Source organism: Hemiscyllium ocellatum, chromosome 39 (genome assembly GCF_020745735.1).
Source record: "Hemiscyllium ocellatum isolate sHemOce1 chromosome 39, sHemOce1.pat.X.cur, whole genome shotgun sequence".
In the NCBI taxonomy this organism is placed as follows: domain Eukaryota; kingdom Metazoa; phylum Chordata; class Chondrichthyes; order Orectolobiformes; family Hemiscylliidae; genus Hemiscyllium; species Hemiscyllium ocellatum.
The window spans coordinates 39,079,819-39,099,214 of NC_083439.1; the positions used below are offsets into that span (position 1 = coordinate 39,079,819).

A 19,396-nucleotide genomic window follows, 5' to 3' on the forward strand; every position below is an offset into this window, starting at 1 on the left:
CTCTCCGATTAAAGGGCACCTTGACGTGAAAACCAAAAAAAAAACACTGGTTCACTTCGAAGTAAGTTTTGAATCCTGAACCAACCCTCTGCACAGGTTATGAGGACAAAATGAGTCTAGAGTTAGCAGTCATTGGGGACATACCGTGTTTGTGGGCCGACACAGAACATTCAGGAAATGCAGTGATAATTAGACAGAGGTGGACTTAATTTTAGACTGTAATTACAAATATGTAGCTCACCTTTTATACGTAGCTTTCAAAATTCTTTAAGTCAGGGTCAGAGGTCACAGGACTACAGCGAACTTAAACTGTTCGAACACAAGAGTATCCAGCCAGGCTCGCCACACGTGTACAGTTCAACTAACTCAGGAGCTTCTATTAGAGTTAATACTGTTTCACTCCACAACACCTGAAGGACGGGCTGCCTTACACAGGTCCAATTCAGTTGCTGATGTGAACTGCTGGAAGGACAGGAAATTTAAAAAAAAAACGTGAGTCATACGGTTTCGACAACTTACCTGTAAGCGTCGATCGACCAAAATGTAACGCACAGTCGGAGGCTGTGCTGATAAAAGGGCGGGGCTGTTCCTGCGGTGCGAATCAGACCTACACTCTCAGAGAATGTTGTAATAATGAATGCGTAACTTAGTATACTTTGGATTTTAAAGTAGAGATAGGTGGGAAGGTAATTATTTCAAGCCTGTCAAAGTCATTTGGAACAGTGACCCAAGTACATCAGTTCCAGGAAAGCATGTGATGACTGGCAAGTTCGGCAGCAAAAAATCAGAATGGTGTGTTCCCTCCCTGGTGCCAGGATCAAGGATATCTGGGAGAGGAATCAGCAGGAGGTCATTGTGTACATCGGAAGTAACAGCATAGAAAGGGAAAAGGATGAGATTCTGAAGGGAGAAGATATAAAGTAAAGCAGGAATTTTAAAAAGGAGGTCCTCAAGGCTAGTAATATCTGGATTACTCCCAGTACTATGAGCTGGTGAGGGGAGAATAAGGAGGATAGAGCAGATGAATGTGTGGCTGAGGAGCTGGTGCAGTGGAGAAGGTTTCACATTTTTGGATCACTGGAATCTCTTTCTGGGGTACAAGTGACCTGTACAAGAAGGATGGATTGCACCTGAATTGGAAGGGGTCTAATATACTGGCAGAGAGATTTGCTAGAGCTGCTCAGGAGGATTTAAACCAGTAAGGTGGGGTGGGGGGTGGTGAGGGGGACCCAGGGAGATAGTGAGGAAAGAGATCAATCTGAGACTGCTAAACTTGAGAACCGAAGTGAGTCAAACAGTCAGGGCAGGCAGGGACAAAGCAGAGAACAGGATAGAACTGATAAATTAAACTGCATTTATTTCAATACAAGAGGCCTAACAGGGAAGGCAGATGAACTCAGGGACAAAACTGTCAGCTTAATGTTCCAGGATACAAATGCGATAGGAAAGATGGAAAGGGGAGCAAGAGAGAAGGAGGAGTGGCATTTTTGATAAGGGATAGCATTACTGCTGTCCTCAGGGAGGATATTCCTGGAAATACATCTAGGGAAGTTATTTGGACAGAACTGAGAAATAAAAAAAAGGGACAATCACCTTATTAGGATTGTATTATGGACCCCCTAATAGTCAATGGGAAATTGAGAAACAAATTTGTAAGGACATTTCAGTTATCTGTAAGAATAACAGGGTGGTCAGAGTAGGGAATTTTAACTTTCCAAACATAGACTCGGACTGCCATAGTGTTAAGGGTTTAGATGGAGAGGAATTTAAGTGTTTGCAAGAAACTTTACTGATTCAGTATGTGGGTCTACCTACTGGAGAAGGTGCAAAACTTGACTTATTCTTGGGAAATAAGGCAGGGCAGGTGACTGAGGTGTCAGTGGGATAGCGCTTTGGGGCTAGTGACCATAGTGATTTAAAATAGTGATGAAAAAAGATAGACCTAAAAGTTGAAGTTCTAAATTGGAGGAAGGCTAGTTTTGGTAGTATTACACAGGAATTTTCAAAAGCTGATTGAAGACAGATGTTCGCAGGTGAAAGGATGGCTGGAAAATAGGAAGCCTTCAGAAATGAGATAACGAGAGTCCAAAGACAGTATACTCCTGTTAGGGTGAAAGATAAGGCTGGTAGGTGTAGGATGCTGGATGACTAAAGAAATTGAGTTTTTGGTTAAAAAGAAGGAAGCATATGTCAGGTATAGACAGGATAGATCGAGTGAATCCTTAGAAGAGTATAAAGTCAGTAGGACTCGACTTAAGAGAGAAATTGGGATGAAAAAATGGGACATGAGATAGCTTTGGCAAATAGGGTTAAGGATATTCCAAAGGGATTTTATAAATACATTAAGGACAAAAGGGTAGTTAGGGAGAGAATAGGGCCCCTCAAAGATCAACAAGGCAGCCTATGTGTGAAACCACAGGCAATGGAGGAGATACTAAACAAGTATTTTGCATTAGTGTTTATGTGTGGAGAAGGACATGGAAGATGTAGAGTGTGAGGAAATAGATAGTGACATCTTGAAAAATGTCCATATTACAGAGGAGGTGGTGCTGGATGCCGTGAAACATATAAAAGCAAATAAATCCTCAGGACCTGATCAGGTGTACCCTAGAACTGGGAAGCTAAGGAAATGATTGCTGGGCCCCTTCCCATCAGGAAGGGCTTATGCCCAAAACGTCGAATTTCCTGTTCCTTGGATGCTGCCTGACCTGCTGCGCTTTTCCAGCAATACATTTTCAGTTCTGACACTCCAGCATCTGCAGACCTCACTTTCTCCTCCTTATACACTTAATGGTAAGGTCCTGGGGAATGTTGCTGAACAACGAGACCTTGGAATGTAGGTTCGTACTTCCTTGAAAGTAGAGTCACGGGTAGGTAGTATAGTGAAGAAGGCATTTGCTTTCCTTTATTGGTCAGAACACTGAGTATAGGAGTTGGTAGGTCATGTTGTTGTTGTGGTTCTGCTCACCGAGCTGGAAGTTTTTGCTGCAAACGTTTCGTTCCCTGGCTAGGGAACGAAACGTTTGCAGCAAAAACTTCCAGCTCGGCGAGCAGAACCACAACAATGGATACCCGAGCTACAAATCTTCAATCAGATTTTAAGGTCATGTTGTGGCTATACAGGACATTGGTTAGGCAACTTTTAGAATATTGTGTGCAATTCTGGTCTCCTTCCTATCGGAAGGGTGTTGTGAAACTTGAAAAGATTCAGAAAAGGTTTACAAGGATGTTGCCAGGGTTGGAGGGTTTGAGCTGTAGGGAGAGACTGAAAAGGTTGGGGCTGTTTCCTCTAGAGTGCGGAGGCTGAGGGGTCACCTTAAAGAGGTTTATAAAATCATAAGGGACATGGATAGGATAAATAGACAAGGTCTTTTCCCCAGGGTGGAGGAGTCAGAACTAGAGGGCTTAGATTTAGGGTGAGAGGGGAAAGATATAAAAGGGACCTAAGGGGGAACTTTTTCACACGCGTATATGGAATGAGCTGGCAGAAGTGGTGGAGGCTGGTACAATTACAGTGTTTAAAAGGCATCTGGATGGGTATATGAATAGGAAATGTTTAGAGGGATATGGCGAAAGTGAAGACTGCAGATGCTGGAGATCAGAGTCTAGATTAGAGTGGTGCTGGAAAAGCACAGCAGGTCAGGCAGCATCCGAGGAGCAAGAAAATCGACATTTCGGGCAAAAGTCTTTTGCCCGAAACGTCAATTTTCCTGCTCCTCGGATGCTGCCTGACCTGCTGTGCTTTTCCAGCACCACTCTAATCTAGACTTTAGAGGGATATGGGCCAAGTGCTGGGAAATGAGATTAGGTTAGGTTAGGATATCTGGTCGGCATGGATGAGTTGAACTGAAGAGTCTGTTCCGTGCTGTAAATCTCAATAACTTTACCTGGAAGAACCCTATAGTGTGAATAGCTGGACTGTATTGCTGAGATTATAACATACCAGAAAGCTTAGTCTTAGTTCAGAAAGAACAGCACTCTAAAAGCTAGTGTTTCCAAATAAACCTTTTGAACTATAACCTGGTGTTGTGTGATTTTTAACTTAATTCAGAAGAACCAGGAGTTCAGTTCAGAAGGGAAAATAGTTTCTCCGAGCAGGAGAATCAAGCTTTTAGTTCAGGGGAACCAGTCATGCTCAAAGTGCTTTACTTTGTGGCACTTCCAAGCCAGGAGAGTATGTGTACAGAATGTTCAGGTCTTTAGAACTGAAGACGTTTAGGCCAAGAGAATTGTGAAAAGTTAACAACAGCAGACTCTGAAGGGAATCATAAATTTGTCTCAAATCCAAGGAAAAGAAACTGGAAGGAATCAACAAATAAAAATGTAAGAGTTGAGGTTGAAGTGAAACTTTTCTCAATTTGAGTATCTTTAAAATGATAGTGTTGTTTGGAGAACAGGTTGAAACATTTTGCTTTGTGTTAAGATCTTACTGTATATATACTGTTTCTAAGTTTGCATAATCAACATAGGTCATGTTGTTAGAGAACTATGGGGGCAGTGCGGTGGCTCAGTGGTTAGTACTGTTGCCTCACTGCACCAAGGATTCGGGTTCGATTCTATTCTCAGGTGACTGTCTGTGTGGAGTTTGCACAGTCCCCTTGTCTGTCTATGTTTCCTCCCACAATCCAAAGATGTGCAAGTCAGGTGAATTGGCCCTGTTAAGATTGCCTATAGTGTTTGGGAATGTATTAGTTAGGTGTATTAGTCTCAGGTAAATGTAGAGCGGTAGGGGAATGGGTCTGGGTGGATTACTCTTCGGAGGGTCGGTATGGACTTGGTGGGCTGAATGGCCTGTTTCCACACTGTAGGGATTCCATATCTAACATCTGGAGCCTCACAAATTTGTCCGTGCCTCCAGGTCACCACAATAACCAACTTCAGAAAGTAACATATGATCCATGAAGCCAGGGGAGGTGGTGATAGTGGCATTATCATTGAGCAAGTAATCCAGAGCCTCCAGGCTGAAATTCAGGGATAAAAGCAAAATATAGCAGATGTTGGAAATCTGGAACAAACACAGGATTAGAAACCCAACAGTGTCAAAAGAAGCTATTCGACCCATCAAGTCTGCACTGACTCTCTGAAGAGCATCCCAACCATTCCCAGCCACCACCTTATCCCTGCAACCACACATTTCCCATAGCTAATCCACATCCCTGGATACTATGGGGTAATTTAGCATGGCCAATCCACCTAACCTATACATCTTTGAATTGTGGAAGGAAACTTGAGCACCCAGAAGAAACAGACTTTGGGAAGAAAATGCAAACACTCCACACTGACAGCTACCCAAGACTAGAATCAAACCCAGGTCTCTGGTGCTGTCAGGCAGCAGTGCCAATGACTGAGGCTAACACAGAATCCTGGAGAAACACAGCAGGTCTGGCAAAATCTCTGGAGAGAAACAGAATGATCATCAAGTCTTTTTTAACTGTTGGAGTTCTGAAAATGTTGCTGAGTTTCTTCAGCAGTTTTTTTTATATTCTGGGGACATGGGTTTAAACCCCACCAATGGGCAGATGATGAAATCTGAATTCAACAAAAGGAAAACCTGACAACAACAATGTAAATTCAATTCTAAAAGAAAAACTCAACCTGGTTCAGTAATGTGCTTTAGGAAAAGAAATATCCCATCCTTATCCACTCTGGTCATGGTTGACTCTTAAGTGAAAAAGACAAAAACAAACTGTGACAGCGCTGATAAGTCAGAGACAAAACAGAAATTGCTGGAAAAGCTCAGCAGGTCTGGTTGCATCTGTGGAGAGAAATCAGAATTAACATTTTAGGTCAAGTGACCCTTCCTCAGAACTGATGGTAGCTAGGAAAATGTCAGTTTACATGCAGAAGATAGATGTTGCACCGCCCTGTCATACCAATCTGAAGTCCATCCCACCTACACTATTCCATGTACATCCATATGCCTGCCAATGATGACTTAAATGCACTTAAACTTAGTGAATCTACTACTGTTCCATACCGAATGGAAGCATTCCATACCCTTACTACTCTCTGAGTAAAGAAACTACCTCTGACATCTGTCTTATACCTATCTCCCCTCACTTTAAAGCTGTGTCCCCTCATGTTTGCCGTTCCCATACTTGGAAAAAGGCTCTCCCTGTCAACCCTATCTAACCCTCTGATTATCTTGTATGTCTCTATTAAGTCACCTCTCAACCTTCTTCTCTCTAACGAGAACAGCCTCAGGGCCCTCAGCCTTTTCTTGTAAGACATTCCTTCCATACCAGGCAACATCCTAGTAAATCTCCTCTGCACCCTTTCCAAAGCTTCCACATCCTTCTTATAATGCAGTGACTAGAACTGTACACAATACTCCAAGTGTGGCCGTACCAGAGCTTTGTACAGCTGCAGCATAACCTCCTGGTTCCGGAACTCAATCCCTCTATTAATAAAGGCCAAAACACTGTATGCCTTCTTAACAACCCTGTCAATCTGGGTGGCAACTTTCAGGGAGCTGTGTACACGGACACGGAGATCTCTCTGCTCATCTGCACTCCCAAGAATCTTACCATTAGCCCAGTACTTTGCATTCTGATTACTCCGTCCAAAGTGTATCACCTCACACATGTCCACGTTAAACTCCATTTGCCACCTCCCAGCCAGCTTTGCATCCTATGTCTCTCTCCAACCTACTATATCCTTCGTCACTATCCACAACTCCATCGACCTTCGTGTCGTCCGCAAATTTACTAACCCACCCTTCTAAGCCCTCATCCAGGTCATTTATAAAAATGACGAACAGCAGTGGACCCAACACCGACCCTTGTGGTACCACGCTAGTTGCTGGACACCAAGATGAACATGTTCCATCAACTACAATCCTCTGTTTTCTTTCAGCAAACCAATTACTGATCCAAACTGCAATGTCTCCCACAATCCCATTCCTCCGCATTTTGTATAATATAATAACTTTGTGTACTGTGGGGAACCTTAACAAACGCCTTGCTGAAATCCATATACACCACATCAACCGGTTTATTCTCATCTACCTGTTTGGTCACTTTGTCAAAAAACTCAATAAGATTCGTTAGGCACGACCTACCCTTCACAAAACCGTGCTGACTATCCCTGACAAGGTTGGGGTTGGGGATAACGTGTAAATGATAGTTAGGAATAGAGCCCAAAGAGAGAGAACAGTTGGACAGACAAAGGAGTAAATAATGATCTGGTTAGGAGAGTGAATAACTATTAATAGGGACTGTTAATGGTTAACGATGGGTTGTGTGTAATAGCTGACAATATTTAACAAGGCCTGATGGGTGGGGGTTAGGATAAGGATATGGGAGAGCTCAAGCTATCCTTAAAGTTATTGAACTTGATATTGAGTCTAGAGAGCTGCAGGGTCCCCAAGGGGAAAATAAAGTGCTGTTCTTCCAGCTTCTTAAATAGCTTCGCTGGAGCACTGCAGCAAGTCTGAGAGAGATGTTGGTATTGGAACAGGGTGTTGATATGGTGGGCAACTGGAAGCTCAGGTGTTCGGTCTCAGGCTTGCTGCAGTGCTCTAGTAAAGCTCAGCACAAACTGGAAGAACAGCGCTAATTTTACAGTGGCTTTGGAAGGGAACGTGCAGGTGGTAGTGTTTTCATGTATTCACAAGCCTTGCCCTTCTCAATGGAAGTGGTCAAGAGCCTCAGGATGAAACACTGGTGGTGTGGCCCACTTTTTATTTATGTTTAGATTTCCTTGGATTGGTGATGTTGTTTCCTGTTCTTTTTCTCAGGGAGCTTCGGTGTTCTGCAGTGCATCTTGTAGAAGGTACACATTGTTGCTGCTAAGTCACAGTTGTAGAGGATGTGGATGTTTGTAGAGGTGTTGACATCCATAACTTGTAACTGCCCTCTGAAATAGCCCAATAGCAATCTACTAGATCAAGGGGAATTAGAGATGGCCAATAAATGATGGCTCAGCCAGTGACACTGATATCCCACGACAATTGGGAAAAAAAGGGCTGCTTTGCATCAATTGATGCCAATCTTCTTGAGTGTTCTTGAATCTGCACCCATTCAGAGTGGGGAGTAGTTCTTCACACTCCTGATTTGTTCTTTGTAGATGAAAATCAGGCTTTGGGGAGTGTGGAGATGAGTCATTCACTGCAAGCTACCTGCTCTGACCTATTCTAATAGCCACCATATATGGCAAGTCCAGTTCAGTTTATGGTCTGTACTAAACCTTAGGATTTTGATCACTGATGGTAATGCTATTGAATGTCAAGGGACATTAGTTAAATTCTCCCTTATTAAAGATGGTCATTGCCTACCATTTATATGGCATGAATATTATTTACCATTTTTAAGCCTAAGTCTGGATATTGTCTAACTCTTGCATTTGGACATGGTTTGTTTCAGTATCTGAAGATGTGCACATGATGCTGAACATTGTGCAATGATCAGCAAACATCCCCACTTATGAACTTATAATGGAGAGAAGTTTATTATTGAGCAGCTGAAGACGGTTGGACAAAAAACACTACCTTAAGACTGCAGAGATGGTCTGAGACTGGGAAGAATGACTTCCAACAATCACAATCATCTTCCCTTGTGCCAGATATGACTCCAAACAGTGGAATTTTCTCTATCATTCCCAGTGACTCCAGACCAGGGCTCCTCGCTGCCACAAATGGTTAAATGCAGTCTTAACATCAGGTACAGTCACTCACATCATCACTAAAATTCAGCTTTACATCCACTTAGAACCAAAGCTATAAAGAGGTCAGGAGCTCAGTGTCCCTGGTAGAACCCAAACTGAGCATGAGTTAGCAGATTACTTGTGAAGCAAGAACAGTTTGATAGCACTGTTGATGACACCTTTGTCACTTTATGAACAATCGAGACTAAGATCATGGAGGCACTAATTGGTAAGGGTAGATTCTCCCTTAGACTAATGGAGAAAGTGAAGTCACATGGTGTGCAGGGGATTCTAGCTAAGAGGATAAAGAACTGGTTGAGCAACAGGAAACAAAGAGTAGTTGTTGAAGGGAGTTTCTCGAAATGGAGAAAGGTGACCAGTGGTGTGATCTGGAAGAGGGCACTGTTGGTATGATCAGCAAGTTTGCAGATGACATGAAGATTGGTAGAGTAGCGGAAAGCATAAGGGACTGTCAAAGAATATAGGAGGATATAGATAGACTGGGCAGAAAAGTGGCAGATGGATTTCAATCTAGACAAATATGACGTGATGATTTTAGGCAAGACTAATTCTAGTGCGAATTATACAATGAAAGGAAGAGCCTTGGGAAAAGTTGATGGGCAGAGAGATCTGGAAGTGCAGGTCCATTGTACCCTGAAGGTTGCTGCACAGGTGGATAGAGTGGTCAAGAAGGCATATAATATGCTTGCCTTCATCGGACAGGGTATTGAGTATAAGAGCTGGCAAGTCATGTCAAAAGACGTTGGTTTGGCCCGCATTTAGGATACTGTGTACAGTTCTGATCGCCACATTACCAAAAGGATGTGGACGCTTTGGAGAGCGTGCAGAGAAGGTTTACGAGGATGTTGCCTGGTATGGAAGGTGCTAGCTATGAAGAGAGGTTGAGTACGTTAGGTTTGTTTTCATTAGAAAAAAGGAGATTGAGGGGGGACCTGATTGAGGTTTACAAAATCAGGAAGGGTATAGACAGGGTGGATAGAGATAAGGTTTTTCCCAGGGTGAAGGATTCAATAACCAGAGGTCACGTTTTCAAAGTGAGAGGTGGACAGTTTAAGGGGGAATGCACGTGGCAAGTACTTCACACAGAGGGTGTGGACGTCTAGAACGCATTGCCAGCAGAGGTGGTAGAGGCAGGCACAGTAGATTCATTTAAGATTTGTCTGGACAGATGCATGAGTATGTGGGGAGCAGAGGGATACAGATGCTTAGGAAGTGGGTGACAGGTGGAGACAGTACATTTGGATTGGCTCAGGCTTGAGGGCTGAAGGGCCTGTTCCTGGGAGGTAAATTTTCTTTGTTTGTGAACAGGACACCCTGGACAATTTTCTGCATTGTCAAGTAGATACCAGTGTTGTAGATGTACTGGAACTGATTAGCAAACAGCAGCAAAATCTGGAACACATCTTTAGTACGAATGCCTGAATGGTGTTAGGGCAGATTGTCTTTGCAGTACCTGGCATCACCATTTCTTGATATTACAAAGTGATTGAACTGGCTGAAAACTGGCATCTGTGAAGCTGGGGACTTCTGGAGAAGACCAAGAGTAATCATCCATGGCACTTTAGCTATAAGTGTTTCCTTTGAGCTGTTGCAAACGCTTCAGCCTTATCATTTGCACTAATGGGGTGGCCCATCCCACTTCGAGGATGAGGCCACTTGTGAAACTACCTTCTCCAGTGATTAAATTGTCCGTCACCATTCATGACTCCACGTGGCAGCACTTAGATCAGATGCAGTGATTGTTGAATCACTTAGCTCTACCACTTAGTGCTTATGCTGTTTGGCAATGCACACAGACCTGTTTTGTCACTTCACCAGGTTGACATCTCATTTTTAGGTATGCCTGATTTTGTACCTAGCATGGTCTCCATTCTTCCTTGAATTCCTTCTCCATCTCCTGGCTACTGGGGGCTATGCCAGGCATATTATGTTTAAAGTGTAATTCTGCTGCCATTGATGGTCCATAGCACCTCATAGATGCCCAGTCTGGAGTTGCTCAGTCTGTTTGAAGCCAATCCTGTTTCGCACAGTGATACTGTAACACAAGATGATGCAAAGTATTCTCAACATGAAATCAGAACTTCACCTGCACAAGGACAATGTGGTGGTCACTGATGCTGTCATAGATAGATGCACCTACAGCAGACAATTTGACAAGGATGAGGTCAAGTATGTTTTTTCCCCGGTTGCTGGTTCCTTCACTATGTGCTGCAGACCCAGTCTTTTCGGACTTGACCAGTTCAATCAATGGTGTTGCTGCTGAGCCACTCTTGGTGGTGGCCAATAAAATCCTTCATCCTTGCCTACTCCCAGTTCTTCAATGTGCAGAAGTGCTGATTTGTCAGCAGACTTCCTTGCCCTCATTTCAGCTGGTGCCATTTAGACTCAGTGCCTGAAGTCAATGTTGAAAATTTCCAGGGTAACTTCGTCTTGAGTGTATACCACTTTACCACCAGCTCTGCTGGGTCTATCCCGCTGATGGTAGTATCTAGGATATTATAAGGAATGATTTCATGACAATGTCAGGCTTGACTAGTCTGAGGGACAACTCCATTTTGACACTAGCTCTCATGTTATAAAGAAGGACTTTGCAGGGTTGACAGGGCTGTGTTTGCTGTCATAATTTCCAGTGTTAGGTAGTCTATCCAGTTCCATTCTTTTTGAGAGATCTTCTTGGAACTGTTACAACTGAGTGGTCATTTCAGAGAGTAGTTTAAGAGTCTCCAAATGTAGGCCAGACCAGGTAAGGACAGCAGTTTCCTTTCTTAAAGGACATGAGTGAACCAGATGGGTTCTTCCAACACAATTATTAGACTTATAATTCCAGATTTTTATCAGATTCAAATTGGCCACCTTCTATGGTGTATTCAAACCTAGGTCTCCAGCAGGATCTTTGGATTAATAGTCTAGTGGTAATACACTATACAAATGCCTCACAGAATATAGAACAGTACAGCACAGGAACAGGCCTTTCAGCCCATCATATGCCAACCATGATACCATTCTAAACTAATTCCATCTGCCAGCACGTGGTCTGTATCTTTCCATTCCGTCTGCTCATGCATCTGTCTTGATGCCTCTTAAATATTCTATCAGATCCACTTCTAACAGTTCCCCTTGCAGTGCATTTCAGGTACCTACCACACTGTTTTAAAAAAAAGTTGCCTCACATATCTCCTTTAAATCTATACCCTCTCACCTTAAACTTATAGCCCATGGTATTTGACATTTCCACCTTTGAAAAAACTCCAATTATCCATTCTATCTGTGTCTCTCAGTTTTGTATGCTTTTATCAGATCATCCCTCAGCCCCTGAAGACGAGCAAAAACAATTCAAGTTTGTTCAACTTCTCCTCAAAGCTAATACACTCCAATCCAGGCAGGATCTAAGTAAATGTATTTTACACCCACTTCAAAGCCTCCACCTCCTTCCTGCAGTGTGGCAACAAGAACTGCACACAATACTCCAAATGTGGCTAAAGTCTTATACATCACTCCAAACATTAACTCCGTTTCTCTCTTTACAGACATTGCCATACCTGCTGAACATTTCAGCACTTTTTTTAAAATTTCAAATTGCCAAGGTCTGTTGTATTTTGCTTTTACACTTACCTTTGACTTTGTTGTCTTTGCCTGTTCTTATCTATGGTGTGACTGCTATTTCCCAATTGTTCTTCTACTTTCACAACAGTTATTGATCCATACACTAACCAAACTCAAAGAGAACCACTTCTGAACACATTCTAAAATCCTGTTTGTAATTATTCCAATCTGTCGTACAATGGTGAAAATCACCTACTCACATTTTCTTGTTTTTGTATCATTCTCTAAAATATCTGAAATATTTACCTAGCCTCATTGATTAATACCCTGTACTGCAGACTGACTCTCACACATTCCCATTTCTTAGCTCTATCCATATGGATTCTGTCTTAATGACTCTCTTCCCTGTGATAAAATCCTTGACCCTTCTAGAACTTTCTTTTTTGAAAACACTAACTGCATAACCTTTGGCCATATTTTTTCCACTACTTTAGTTAATCCAGTTGATAGTTTCATGTCACAGCTTTCACCATCTAATCTCAGACCCATAACTCTGGCATGTTCCTGTTCTTTTATATTTTATGCATAAGTATTGAACCATTTGGGTTCAGATTAAGGTGGAACAACATGGGAATATGGCATTAAGATAGAAGATCAGTTATCATCATGTTGAATGGCACAGCAGATTCAATAGGCAGAAATTCTTCCACTTGCTTCTTTTTTTGTGTTTGAATGTATAACTGTCTTCTTCTAGCAACCTGAAGAATTTGACTACTGTCCCCCCATTCCAGTTGGTTTTCCTGGAGATCCTATTTTTAATCCGGTTCTAACTCCTTCAAATTCTATCTGCACTCTCAAATATACATCCTTCAGTATCGTTGGTTCGAGTATTGACCTGGATTTCTAGTCGTTTTCATGCTCGTTCATCAAGAATATAAAAATGATCACAAATTGATTTTGAATAAATCATAAAATGGCCCAGTGTAACCAACAGTAGATCAGATAATTACTGACATTTGTGTCACTTTCAGGTTACAATGGGGACTCTGTCAAAGTATCTGCTTGTGGTTTGTTTTGAGAGATCGACTGGGAAGGATGGTTATGACAGTTAGTTTTGTTGTCACAACATCACTATTCATTCTTAATTTTCTTTGCGTGGCACTAGGTCATGTCATAAAGTGCAATAAAAGGCCAAACTTTCTGAGCCAACACTTAACCTCCATTGAAGCAAACAATTTCAGTTACAATCATTACCTCTGGAGTTAAAGTCAACAATCTTATAACTCTAATGTTTCTCCAGCTCTCATCTTGGGTCAATAGCCTCTCGTTACTAAGAACTCAAACATTGTAAACAGTTTGCTTCTATTTGTCTTGTTGCCCTGTTGTCTGTGTTATTTTAATGAGAAGGCAGTTCTAGTTTTTATTCTCCTGAGATTTATTATACGAAATTCTATACAGTTAGGACATAAATTATAAACAGTACTCGATTTATGTTTTGTTTCACATTTAAACTCTTAGGTAGTTCAGAGATTCAGTATGGTCTCTCTAATACTGTCTATTAAGTCACTTAAAATTAAATATACAAAGATGAAACAACCAAATTTCATATCCTGTTCTTCATTCCGTTCATTTGAGTTAAACTCAGATTTCTTATTGAATTTTATTTGCAAGAATGAATTATGGATTAATAAAAGATAACACTTGAGGAAACTCTGGTCTGTCAAATGATATATTATTCACTGGTACTTAAGCAAGGATTAATTAATCTCTTCTGCTCCGTGTTTCAATATCTGAAAGCAGTTTTAGCAGTGCTGTTGCATTGTATGGAAAAAGATTTCTTCTCTGCAAACGGCTAATAGTTTTTCTCAATTCAGTCAAACAACTCACTGATTTCTTGAATATTCGTTCCAGGGGCATTTTTGTGTTGTTTTCACAACTATGTGACTTTATTTCTCTTGGGTTTCTTACAACTTTTATGCTTATTGCTTCAGGATCATGTTTCACTGTTTCACCAATTGTTAACGTGTTATTTGTTACAATACCCTGATTGGTGTCCAGGCTGAGGATATTTAAGCAGGAAGCTTCCATTACTTCGTTGTCTGAATCCTCAGAACTTTCATAATCCACTAGACTTCGAGGCTGCTCACATGGCCAGGGCCTGTTACTGCTCATCAGATGTCCTGAGTTGCTACTCTTCACAGTATCTACATTGTTTCTTGGGTCCCTCACAGGTGTGAGAAAGTGTGGTGTTGTGGGAGTTACAACTGCTTCTTTTGAGTTTTCAGTGACAATTTGATTGTTGGTTCTGTCTTGTTCTACAGGAGGAATGAGACTGAAGTCATCACAGATTTCATTTATTTCAGAGCAACAAAATGATTCAGCAGCAGCAGCTTCATCAAACTGAGCACAAATGCAGCAGAAGAACCGCCAGTCCTCTTGAAGGAGTCGCAGATACCTCACTAAATACTCCAGGAAGCAGGTTTCAGTGGAAATCAGAAAATCCAGCAGGACAGAATGATCAAATACTAAACTCTGTAAAATCAGGAGAAAGATACAATGGGGATTGAAGCAATGTTCACATGCTTCACAAGAATTGTTTGCGTTTTCCTGAGGATAGATATCCAAAGACCTGTGGAGAGATGAAAAGGTTCTAAGTGCCTTGGTAATTGAAGTAGTAATCAATTTAAAACAACTCATTCAAATCTCGTGATACCCTAGACTCTCAGTACAACAAACAACAGTGGACAGGGTTGACTGAAATACCAGGATCGGCTCATACCATGGCTGAATGGAAAAACAGATTTCATCGAATAGTCCCAGATTGCAGCTCAAGTCAGCCGATGGGATGCAGTAGCTGTGAAATAACGAAATAGGCTTTCAACACACAGCATTGAGAAGGACATATGCTAAGTGCAATGCTGAAGTGCCAACAGAAAAGGAGCCTGGTACAGACACAAGCTGAAAGGAGAATTTGATTTGTGTCTTATGCCTCTTGCTCTGTGAACCACTATGTAGGATCACGTGGAATTAGAAACTATGATTTGGCTTGGGGACAGAAAATTAGTAAAGTGGCCAGGGCACAAGTTTCATTAATGCAAACTGCTGTCACTGTGTGAAAGATACAGGAGGAGACATGCACATGATTGGAAAGGAAAGGGACAAGATGAGAGTATACTAGTTTGATCGAAAAATTAATGAATTTCATGCTTTTGGATTTAAATGGAACAACAAGTCACTTCATTGATTTTGAAAGAGAAAATGTAAGACCAAAATCCTGAGAATAAAAACCAGCAACTCATATTGCTGTGCTAAAAGACAGAGAAGAAAATGTTGCAGCTAACAATGATATTTGTTTAAGTACAGCTTGTGTGGTATTAATTTAACAGACGATATGTCTTGTTGAAAATTTCTCTCGAACACAATAACAACAATCTACAGATAGTTCTGGTCTCCTTACCCAAGGAGATCACAAGTGTTATTGCACACAAGGAGACCATTTGATCCATCTTTTCTGTATCTGCACTGTATTTGATCCATCTGCACTGACTTTTCAAATACTCACCTACTGCCAATAGTCTGCTTTTTCCCTATATACATAATTTCCATCCAAATAATTATCCAATATCTTCTTGAGTGCCTCAATTGAACCTGCTACCGCCACATTTCCAGGCAGTGCATTCCATGCCCTAACTACTGGCTTGTGAAAAAGATTTTTCTCACCTCATATTGCTTATTTTGCAAATCACCATAAATCTGAACATTCCAGTTCTTGATCCTTTTATAAGCAGGAAGAGTTTTTCCCCCATCTACTCAATCCAGCCTGCTCATGATTTTGATAACCCTCAGATGCCCTATTCTTTCCAAGAACAGTCCCAACTTCATCAAGCTATCCTTATAACTGAAGGTTTTCATCCCTGCAACCATCCTGATAAATAATTTCTGCAATCTGTCCAATGCATTCACATCTTCCCAATAATATGGTGCCCAGAATAACACAATACCCCAGCTAAAGTTGAATAAGTGTCTTATTCAAGTTCATCATCACCTCCTTGCTCTTGTGTTCTATGCTGTTATTAATAAAGCCAAGGATACTCTCTGCAAACTTCATTGATTACTCCACATATACACAAAGATACCACTGATCCTGAACTCCCTTTACAATTGCATCCCCTACTTAATATTGTTTTTTACTGTTCTTCACCTAAAATACATCATCTCAAAGCTGCACATATTGCACCAAATATTCACTGAACCAATTCCTAGGAGGAAGGGACTGTCCTATGAGAAGAGATTAAACAAACTATTCCTTACATGAAAAATCCTTTCAGAGTAGATGTTAAGATAATCTTTTTTCGCTTGAGAATTGCTAGCAGTTGTACTCAAAATATTATCCAAGGATCAATGGTCCTTCAGATGGTCTATGGATTGTGTCCGTAATGCAAATCACTGAAGCTGTTAGTTGGTGAGAACAATTTCACAGACCTTTGCTTTTCCAATGGTCAACATTTCCTGGACTTGTAACACAGCACAAAACACATGCTGCTATTCACAACAACTGTGAGATCAGAGTTTCATAACTTGTGGGGCTATAAACAAGGAGTAAGAACTGACTGAACTTGGAACCTGACAAAAACTGAAGCTTTTCAGCTTTAAGCCAGACATCACCTCATTGCTTTTTCATTAAAAACAGTGACATTCTCCCATTTATGCTGATGAGTCTTTTGTGGTAGTAAGTGAGAGCAGATGGTGTAGGAGCAGTAGGCAAATCAGGGAAATAGGTGGTACACAGATTATTTTATCAATGGTAAATGAAAACATCTGAGAATCTGCAATGTAACACAATATCGGTCTCCAGAATAAGGTCAAGAGGAGAAATTTCTTTATTCACATAACACAATAACCTATATTTACATGGAATTATTTAAGAAAAACATTTTTAGAAGGTGATTATGCACTTCACAGCAGCATTATGAAACAAAAATGACACTGAGCCATACTGCCATCACTGATCTCTTAATTGCAGAATTAATTCTATTCAGGGTCACACATTTCTGCCACTGGTCTTTATGACTGATCCACACAAGAATGAGATCAAAATATTGCTCAAAGCAGAAAGTTTTAATCCGAGTCTTCAAAAAACAGGTGTAGAAATGTAGAGATATGGAATTCCAGAGAGTGGGACTTAGGAAACGGAAACCATGACCACTAATAATGGAGCAATTGTAATGATAAATGCACAGAAGCCTGAATTAAAGAATGATTGTACAGTTGAAGATTACAGAGGATAAAGAGGAACAAGTCTATGAAGACAATAATAAGAATTTCAAAATTATCATGTTGCTCATGCTGACCTGTGAAGGTCAGTGAGCACAGTGGCGATAGGGGAATGGGATTTCCTCTGAGTCAAGACATGGGCAACAGCTTTGGATGACCTCAAGTTTTAAAAGAGAGTAGATGTAGGAAACTGGTCAGAAACAATCACATTTTGAGGTAACAAAGGCGAGGATGAAGTTTTCTACAGGCTTGTAAATCGCAGGAATTCTTAAAACCAAAAAGCTGTTGAAGCTCGCTTATTTCGTGTTAATGGGTCCAAAGCTGCCTTCATCATTAAGTGTGAAAAGAATGAAAGCATATTGGAATAGGCTGACAAGGAAGAGTTCAGTTACATTAGCCATGATTCTGATAAATGGCAGACCAGCTGAAAAAGGACTTCTATTCCTCATGACACAAACACTCATATCTTAAACAAGAATCAGTTGTACAGAAGAACTTAGGGGAATATTTAGATTGCAGACTCTGTTTGTAACCCACATAAACAATTCAATCAAACAAAATTCAAGAGTTACTAACCTGTAGCAACTTATATAGATGGTTAGTAGTGCTCTGGCAGCTTCCACCATATCATCATCCTGCTCACCAAAAACTATTGAAACCAAAACACATGGATGAGAGAGCTGTTGGGTACGTACAGGGCATCGAAAATGCATCCTCAGAAATGTCATCAACTGCGATACGCAAGGTTGGAGCTCAGCTCTTAGACAGCCTAGAAATAGCACATACCATCAGTACCTCATCAAGATTTGCCCTTCTGCTTTTGAACAGGAAATCTAGAATGATCAAGTGATTAGTATGAATTACAGAATGATGGGGTAAGAAGTTGCACATTTAGAAGGTGAAACAACAGAAAGGAGTCTAATTTGAACATGAAGAAGGTGCACTCCTGTTTTGGATGGTACAGAACCAATAGGTTCAGCTGCCACCTTCAACTCAGTACTGAATTATTTAGTCTCTATTGGGTGTCACGGTGGTTAGCACTGATGCTTCAAACTTGGTTTGATATACAGCTCAGGCAACTGTTTGGAGTTGGCATGATCTCCCCCTACCTGTGTGGGTTTTTAACATGTACTCTGGGTTCCTCCCACAGTCTGAAGATACACAGGTTAGGTGGATTAGCCCATGGTAAGTGTGGGGTTACGGGGATAAAGTGGGAATTGGGTTTGGGTGGGATGTTCTTTGGCGGGTTGGTGCATATTGAATGGGCTGAATGGCTTCTTTGCTGCAAATCATTAATACTTTGCTTCTTTCTATTGCTTCACCTTGTTCTTAGTTTCAAAACTAAATTACCACTTGCTTCTCCACATCAAATTGCCTGATCCACCAGCCCATATTTTCCTGATGTCTTTTACTATCCTGTTTTTTGCTAAATATGTCCATGTTGGCATTTTTCAAAATTTGAATTATCAAAATGCAAAGAACAAATGTAAACCTTAATTTCCAGTTGTAGTACATCACTTCCAACTCTTTACCAATTCAATCAATAAAGCTAATCCTTTATTTAATGCCCAATCAATGTGCTTCAAAACTATCCTCCTTTCCTTTCTAGAATCAGTGAGCACTCTCCTATTTAACTTTTGCTTCTCTTTATTGTGGCTAATGAAGCTGTTGCTCTTTTACATTTCCTTTCCTATTCTTCAAATGCTGAAAATGCAATTGAAAAATGTAATCGTCACAGGGTTTAAATCAAGATATTTTGCTTCAGCTCTGACCCTAATTCACTTTGAAGTGTCTCACCTTCTTCAGTTTCTCTCCTACCTTGCACAATGCTTGGAACTGTTTGATTATTACTTCCTGAATTACCAAATTGTCTCTTCTAGACTTTCCAAACTTGGTAGAGGGTTCTTGTGATGCA

The 19,396-nt window shown here is 41.0% G+C and overlaps 2 protein-coding genes across 6 annotated transcripts in view; both read right to left on the bottom strand.

Annotated features, from left to right (window-relative positions):
- The window catches only part of cers3a (ceramide synthase 3a), a 91,177-nt gene extending 90,537 nt beyond the window's left edge, over positions 1–640 (bottom strand). Inside the window, exon 1 of one of the 2 annotated variants that reach the window (XM_060853246.1) lies at positions 520–640. The gene's annotated coding sequence lies outside the window, so the exon portion shown is untranslated. The other variant, XM_060853245.1, reaches the window with a different exon arrangement.
- Positions 641–13,775: 13,135 nt separating this feature from the next.
- lins1 (lines homolog 1) overlaps positions 13,776–19,396 on the bottom strand; it is a 36,245-nt gene continuing 30,624 nt past the window's right edge. For 3 of the 4 annotated variants that reach the window (XM_060853242.1, XM_060853240.1, XM_060853241.1), the window contains exons 6-7: positions 18,058–18,250; positions 13,776–14,836 (exon numbers count right to left, since the gene is read on the bottom strand). In XM_060853242.1, the coding sequence (XP_060709225.1) occupies positions 13,969–14,836; positions 18,058–18,250 (1,061 nt within the window). In that variant the 3' untranslated portion in view covers positions 13,776–13,968. The remainder of the gene's footprint in view (positions 14,837–18,057; positions 18,251–19,396) is intronic. The other variant, XM_060853244.1, reaches the window with a different exon arrangement.